Below are 8003 nucleotides of genomic sequence, written 5' to 3'. Positions count from 1 at the left end.
ACGAATGCCAAGCCAAAGAGCAGATCTCGGTCTGTGTTAGGGAGATGCAGGGATGGAGCTGGAGGGGTTGAGATCCTCTCCAGAACACAGATCAGGAGCCAAAAGACACTTGGGGGGTAGAACAGCACGGGTGGAAACCAGAAGGCTTTTGGGGTTGCTACCCTCCTTGAGGTCTGCACACACACCTGTGCCATGCTGTGAATAAAGTGTGCTTCTGCTAAAAATGCTTCAGCTGAGAGCAAAGTCCTTGTGGCTTTCAATCAGCTGCTCCCTGAAGATCAAACTATGGACCAGCACAGTCAGGAGTGGGGAGCTTTCAGGGAGTGAACATCAGAAACTATTAGGAAAACTGACAGGGCTTAGCCTGTGCCTCAGAGCCAGCCACAGCCAGTCCCAGGGGTCCTGTCTTCCAGACAAGCAGTGTCAGACAAGCACAGAGAAGCAGGCGCTGGGTTGCTGTTTTGAAGCTCTGGGCTTCAAAGCAAACTGGATGTAAGAAACAGGCCTTGTTGCAGAAGGGAACTTAGCCAGGACTACAACAAGCCATTCAGTAATTTACTTAAGCCACGCTTAGATCTCATCTGCACAGGAAGGGAGAATTATCTCTTTAATCACATCCTCAACAGGCCCTCCACCATGGTTTGTGTCACCCTACAGACATGATGGAACTGTTGCCTTGGGAAGGCAGTGCATGTTCTTGTCTCAAGACTTGTCACTGGATTTTGTGAGTCATTTTTGCAACCTCCTGTTGGAGTCTGCAGGTAGAAATCAGTTGTTAGCCCTGTGCAGGTCTGCCAGCGGGGTCTTGTAGTCAGGCTATCCCAACACTTCACAACTGCTGACAGCCAGGCTGACTGGCTGACATGGACTTTGGAGGATAGCATCAGCTAAGCTCAGCTTTGGGATAAATTTATCTCCCTTTTTTTTTTTTTTGTTCTTTTTATTAAATATGTGGATGCTCAGCTGGCTCATCCCCTTTTAAACAGCTATTGCAAACTCTTGCTTCACCCACACAGCTTTCCATGTGCAGAAAGATGTTAATCTGTTTTATCTTTTAATGTTGGCATTATCTCTTGACTCGCCCCATCCGTTCCCTTTGTAACTCTGCAGTCCAGGTCCCTTTTAGTCAGCAGCCACCTTATTTTTCTGCATTGCCTGAGAAAAGGACCAAAAATCCAAAGTAATCTTCGCAAACACTGGGGTCATGGAGCCCCAGAGACTGACTTTGAGAACGTGGTTTCTCAGTCAGAAGCCAAGACATGAGGCTGCAAAGTCACCTGCAAGGGACAGAGTCTAGAAAGGTATGATTAACAGCAGAGAGTGACACCCCTCTGTCCTGCAGCTTCCATCTCTGAGTTCAGCATCTTCAGGTTCTTCAGGCTCCTTAGCACCCTGTGCCCCCAGCGCCTCATCCTGCCTGTGTCTGCCTCCCACATGCCGGACCAGTGGCACCAGCTTCACCCCGTGTAGGTGTGCACCTCCTGGTGCCCCGGGACACAATTCTGAAGTCTGTTCTTCCTCTCCTAAAGTCCCAGTTCTGATATGTCACTGGAGAGAAAATTAGAACCTGGCCTCACCAAGGAGAGAGCCGACAGTGAAAGTGGGTACTTTTTGTTTTTATCTTTTTCCTTATCTTTCATAGGTAAGCCAGTTTAAATCAAAAACTCTTGGGAAAAGAGGTACATTAAGACAACACAGGACCTTACCAATAACCCACATAATATGCATTATAGTCAAAAATCATACACTAGGCTAGATTTAGCCACCAGGATTAGGATCTGGTCCCTAAAGTGTCTGTAATAATTTTACTTCCCAGTAACTTGAAGCAAAATAAAATCAACTGTTGGCACCATGGCTATGTTAGAGCAGAAGCATCTGAATATGACTGAATGGCCTAGGGGTAAGCTAGGCAGTGTAAATGCTAATGTGGTCCTGGATGCAGTTTCATTCTTGATCTGTGTGTGCTTTCATCATGCTTCATCCATTTATCCTCTCACCTTCCAGGCTTGTGACCCCTGCAGCTGCCAGCATGCATCTCTGGAGCATGGAGTGATGGGAGCACTGAGGCCCTGCTGAAGATGCTGCCAAGCTGTCCACACTTCCCCGGATCCAGAGACTAAGCTACTCACTGGACTCTGATCTTGCACCTCGGCCAGGCAAGGAGAGATGTGTGTGTCTTGGTGGTTGCAGATAGACAGTTGTACAACACCTTCCATCAAGCATGGGGTGGGATGAAGCCGAGGCTTATGAAACCATCTCCCAGTTATGCTGATCTGCAGAAACACTAGCTTTCTTATTTAAACCTTAAGAGAATAGCTTCTAGGAAGGCAGAAAGTAGGCTGGAGGCATCTCCTCACTTTCACTTCTCTGTCGCACCTGCCAGAGATGTGAATGCAAAGGTGAAGTTTTCGGTACCAATTGGCTCCAAGGGATAGTGAGGCTTGCAGCAACTTTCTTGCAAGTACTTTGGAAAGACAATGTATTCCAGGGTGTCATTTGTGTTAATGCAGCCAAAGGAGTTTTGAGAGGAGATCTCAGGGTTTTGGTCACTCTCCAAGTTACGATCTCACACTTTCCACTGCTGCTTGTGCCTGGAGCAGTCACAAGAACTTCATGCTTCAGCTATTTTTTGTGATTTTTCATAAGTTAAGAAATGAGAGACCTGTGCTTCCCTGCACACTAGGGTGAATTTGGGAATTCTGAGATTTGGCCAGAAAAATACAAAGGTCCCCACTCTAAATTCTGGAAACACTCCTACCCCTGTGCTAGAGAAGCCCTTCAATGCTGCAGGAGTTCCCCGCTACAATATCCATTTGATCTCTGTCTCTTTCCTCTCTGAGGAGCCTGAACAGAGGCAGGATTGAGTTTCTTAAGTCTATTGTAAACCAGCATGTCACACTTCCACCTGGCAGGCTCTTCTCCCACACACAGCCATTTGTTTCTGCCTTTTTCAGATTGGCTTTTTTTCTTGCTTGCCTTTTCTCCCATCAGTCTTCTTTAGTTCCTCTTCCTTGGATAGCATGCAATTACACAGCCTATCTAAAACCCAGGAAAGGCTCTTAATAAAAGATAGATATATATTAGCATAGCGTATCCCTGGCAGTCTGCCCAGATTCAGAATTATCTGTTCATGCACTTTCAGACTGATGGTGTGGAACCAAGCATGGATCACATATATCAGGGAAAGAAATACCACCTATTTTTATTATTAAGATCTCTTATTGGTTATACTGGCAGTGGTCTTGTCCTTATGCATTAAGCACAACCTTTATTAATGTTTATGTTCTCCTCGTTTGTACAGCAGCTAGTTTGGAGGCAAGTGGAGCCATGAAGGTACTGATGGCACCTTGCTCATTCACTGGTCCTGTTGAGCCTGGATTATAACTGCTGCCTTTGTTTTTCCTCATGACTTATTAACGCTTTGTATTAGCTGCGCTCAGATTGTTAATAGAGGAGTTAATTTGTCATGCTCTTATGAAATAGCCTGGCTTCTGGGATATGCTAATGAACCAGGGACTTTCCCCCCCAATCTACTTTGCTATACAAAAGTCAAATTTCTGCAGTGCAAAGGTTTTGTTCCTGGAAAAGCACAGTATTTATTTTAAACGTTCTCCTGTTAGCCCAGCACCCTGGTCTCCACCACCCGAATTCACGGCTCATTTTCACGAATCCACGAATTCACAGCTCAGCTGGGCTCCCTCCAAGCAGCCGAGGGATGAATGCTCTGCCAGACTTGCCCAACACCCGAGGGGAAGCGCCGGCCGAGAGCAGAGACAGGGCACAGTCTCGGCGGCATTCACCCAGTCGGCACCGACCCGTGAAGGTTGTCGTCGGGCGGGTGCTGAGCGGGCCTGTAGCGGCTTCTCGCCCCCTAGACTGCACCTCTGGAGCCTCCACTCGCCCGCGCCCCCCAGCGGCCCAGCCTCACAACTGCGGAGCCCAGCGGCCTGGGAAGGTTTGTCCCCCGGCGACTCCCATCCCGCGGCGACGTCAGGCCCGGCTGCAGCGTACGCCTTAACGACCGCTGCGCACCCACCCTTGACTGGGGGGGGGGGGGGGGGGGGGGCGGTGCCTGCGCGGATGTTCTGACTGATTGGCCAGACGCTCTGTCTTTCCTGCTCTGGAAGAGGCAGAGGCGAGCCGGCTGCAGCAGGTGATTGGCCAGAGCGGCGGGCCGGGGGGCGGGGCAGCGGGAGGCTGCTCAGGTTGGTTGCGCCGGCCTGTGGCGGGTGCGAGAGAGTGAGGGGGGAGGGGTGGGGGGGTCCTGAGGCGCCGCTGTCACTGCCGTCTTCCCGCCCAGGCCCGCGCAGCCAGGCCAGACCGGCTCAGCCCTGTCCGCCCGCGGCGCGGCGCGGCAGGACCATGTCGGCCACGGACGAGCGGGCCAAGGAGATCCTCCGGGGCTTCAAGCTGTATCCTCCCGGCGGGGCCGTGAGGCGGGCGGGAGGGACCCGGACGGGAAGGTGGGGGGGGAGGGTTACGGGGATCATCGCCCCCCTGTGGCGAGGGCGGGTGCAGGAACCCCGGGGCGGGAATGAGGTTGCCATGGAAACGCCTCCCTATGGCGTCCTCCCCTCCGGTGACGGGAGGAGGGGAGCGTCCTTCCCGCCGGGCTGGCACCGGCCCGGAGAGCGGAGGAGGGGACGGAGCCCCCTTAGCGCTGGGGCCTAGCTCTCGGCGGTGCTCCGCTGTGAGGTTCCAGGGGGGGTGTCCCTATCGCGGCGGTGGCAGGGGGCCAAAGCCTCCATCAGCGTTGCGACCGCTGCCGCCTCCCCGGCCCCTACCCCGGCTTGGCGGAGCTGTCCGTCGGGCGGCTGCTGACGGGCAGCCCGTGGAGAGGGGCAGGGTGGGAAGGCGGTGGCCGCGGAGCGGAGGGGCTCTCTTGCCTCGGCGGCGAGGACGGCTTTAGAGAGGGCAGGTGAAGTAGCTCGGCGGCCGGTGCCTTCGGTCCCAGGAGGATCTGATCCCTTCCCTTCTGGCCTACACTACCTCTGCTCTGAAAGGAAATACCTGGTCTTCAGGTCCGGAGGCAACTAAATACCTTGTTCCTTTTCATACTGCTAGGTACTGGCACATGTCATGTAGGTCGGACAATGTCTTTTATCACTAATGCTTACATACGCTAGGTGTTAATGCCTTTCTGTACAAGTAATTTCAAAACTCCATTTTGTGGCTTTCAAAAAACACTCATTTCTTGTCTGCATTGTCTGAATATAATTTAATGCTGATGGAATGAGAGAGCTGAGTTTGGAAGAGAAGCAAGATCTGTGTGTACCCTTCTAACCCAGGATTTCAGCAAAGTAGAGAAAGGCTTAAGCCAAAAGTCCATGTTCAAACTGTGGGTGGGAGAAATATAAAGCTTCTATATTTCACTGTAGTTGATTCTTCTAAACTTGGAAGACAAATGTGAGCTTGCTAGTTTGACCTTTAGATGCCAAAAGATTGTTGTTGGTTTGTTTTTTAACTTTTTTACAATGAAGAGGACAGAAGTGAGCAGAATACCTTCTTCATCTAATACTGCTATTTCTAAACATCTTTTTTCCCCAGAAAGATGTTCAGAATCTCTATGCCAGATGTAGCAGGATCTAATTTTCTAAGTTGGATTTAGACAGATAGCTACTATCACAATATAAGCAGATGCTTTTCTTGACTTTTGAATCATTGTTCTCTCTGACAGCTGTTAGTACCACATCTGGTTCCTTTGCTTCTGTACTAGTGTTATTGACAGTTCTTTTTATCTACGAAGATTAGTATTTTAGCTGTCAAAACATGATTTAAAATGTTTTATACTGGCAATTAGAAGAATAAGCTTCTGACAAGACCAGACATGGCTGTTGGTTGAAGTGAGAAGTGCCTGGCAAGTTAAGCCTAGAAAACAAACTTCTAAGTGCTTATTGCATGTGTTTGTGTATAGTCTTTACTGGATAGCAGAATTTACATTAAGGCCTTTGTCCACCTTTGGATTAAATGACCCATTTTGTTGTTTGTTGGCTTAAGCAGAAAATGCTTTTTTAGCTCGTTGAGAGGCAAGGATGTTAGACAAACCTAAGGTAAACTTCTGTTATCTCAAGCAGCCATAGCATGGACAAAAAGCCATAATAGAAATACCCTGCAGTTCCGTGTTGAAGTACCTCAAGTATAGTCTTCCTTTGCTTGTTATTGGGGAAACAAACAAAACCCCAAAAGAAAAAAATACTGATTTTATTTCTGACAGGACAGTTTTAAGTAAAACCTTACTGTGCTTCTCCACAAACATGCTACAATACTTTGATAGTTGCCACAGGGGCCAGGTAGTATGAAGTCTAAGAAACAGGAATCTGCATTCCTTCAATAAGCCAGAAGAGCAGCTGAGCAGATATTCCTCATTTATGAGAGGAAGCCTTTAGACACTGCACCATCCACACAGGAAGCTACTCATGCCCAGATGTGACCATTCTCTGTACAAGGCAGCCATCAGCTCAGACTTCCACTTCTTTTTCTGAGAGCGAGCATGTATTCTAAAAAGCATTACATTTTAAAGAGATGCTTTATCTTCCACCCACTCTGCTGCTGTATGTGCTGATTTAATTTGCTTACTAGTAAGAAAAACATATTCTAAAAGGCCATTAAGTTTATACTTTGAGTACTTAAAGTTTTCCTTCTGCTCCCAGGAGGAAGTGAGTTCAACTCCACCAGCTTAAGCACACCCTGCAAACTTGGCACTTCAAACTGAACTTGCTTTTAGCGCAAGAAACTAACACAGTATTACACCTAGGGTCTGCATGTATTAGATTCCTTGCGTGGCAAGATCAGTTGATGAGGCAGAAAGCCTTGTTGAGGAAGCAGACTTTCAAAATGCTTGCTTTAACATAGGAACACACACTTTAGCTGGAAATCCAGCTCACATTGAATTATCAAAGTTTCCTCAAACAAATTCTGTTTACTTGTGGTTCCCGAGAAGAGGTTAATTGCAAGCTTTCCAACTGATTGGGATATGCTGCTGTGGAAATTAAATTACAACCCAAATCCACCCTCTAACTTTAATGCAGAGATACACTTTCCTTCCTCTGTGACACTAGTGCAGAAATATGCCATGGCTAGTGTCCCAAAACTCAAGCCAGAAACATTTACTCCCCCCTTTCATGGACTTTGCTGTTTTAAAAGGCTGAAACCAAAGGAAAAGTGTTTGATGCTTGCTGGCAAATGAGGATATTCATTATACCTTATTACACTTGTCCAAAGAATTTTTATGGCACCAGTTAAAAATTGAAGATTGACAGTCCAGTAAGTATAGTGTAGCAAAAGATTGAAAGCAGCCAGCAAAAGCTTCTATAACTTGTCATTTCTTCAGAGACAATAGTTGTTAACAGAGCTTGTATGTTCATCAACTTGCTGTTTTGAAGGCACTCATCTAGATAGTAGTTGTTATACTTAATATCTAAAGGTAGTTGAGCACTAAGGAAATGGAAATTTGTTGTTTGACTGATAAGCAATATCAGTTCAGTTGAAACTGAAGATTATTTTCTTTGGAAAATTAGCAGTCTTATTTCTGCAAGTATTTATGCACAGCTGGTCCTATAATCTCAAATGCATGAAATCTGATTATGCCTGTTTCTCCAGAAGATGGGACAGTTACTCTGTCAAGCCACAGAACAGCATTTTACTTGACCCTGACTTAACCTTTCAAGACATTCTTCAGACTTCATTCTGTCATTATCTTTAGAGTTAGTGTGTACTATTAAATGTATTTTGCATTCTTCTCCAGATTAAGGTAACACTGATAACCTGTTTCCCTAACAGTCAAAATTCAGTGGGGTTTTCTTGATGGCTTCTCCCACCATCCCCCATGATAATTTGTGGGTTGCTTGTTTATCTTTGTTCCAATATGAACCAGCACAGGTTTAGGCTTTTTTTAATTAACTATGTTCACTAGAATGAGGACACTGTAGACACTTACCCTATTTAGTTTAGTTTGCCAGCATTTAGAAAGCATATATGCTTTGATTTCTTACATAGCATACATG

General features: G+C 47.1%; 1 protein-coding gene across 1 annotated transcript in view; it reads left to right on the top strand.

The window, feature by feature from the left end:
• Nucleotides 1-4308: 4308 nt before the first annotated feature.
• PDE6D (phosphodiesterase 6D) overlaps nucleotides 4309-8003 on the top strand; it is a 35722-nt gene continuing 32027 nt past the window's right edge. Inside the window, exon 1 of the mRNA XM_080623190.1 lies at nucleotides 4309-4412. Within this exon, the coding sequence (XP_080479316.1) occupies nucleotides 4363-4412 (50 nt within the window). The 5' untranslated portion in view covers nucleotides 4309-4362. The remainder of the gene's footprint in view (nucleotides 4413-8003) is intronic.

The sequence above is a fragment of the Psittacula echo genome, assembly GCF_963264785.1.
Source record: "Psittacula echo genome assembly, chromosome: 7".
NCBI lineage: Eukaryota > Metazoa > Chordata > Aves > Psittaciformes > Psittacidae > Psittacula > Psittacula echo.
The sequence above is the reverse complement of the archived record's forward strand: the minus strand, read 5'-3'. Positions and strand labels throughout refer to the sequence as shown.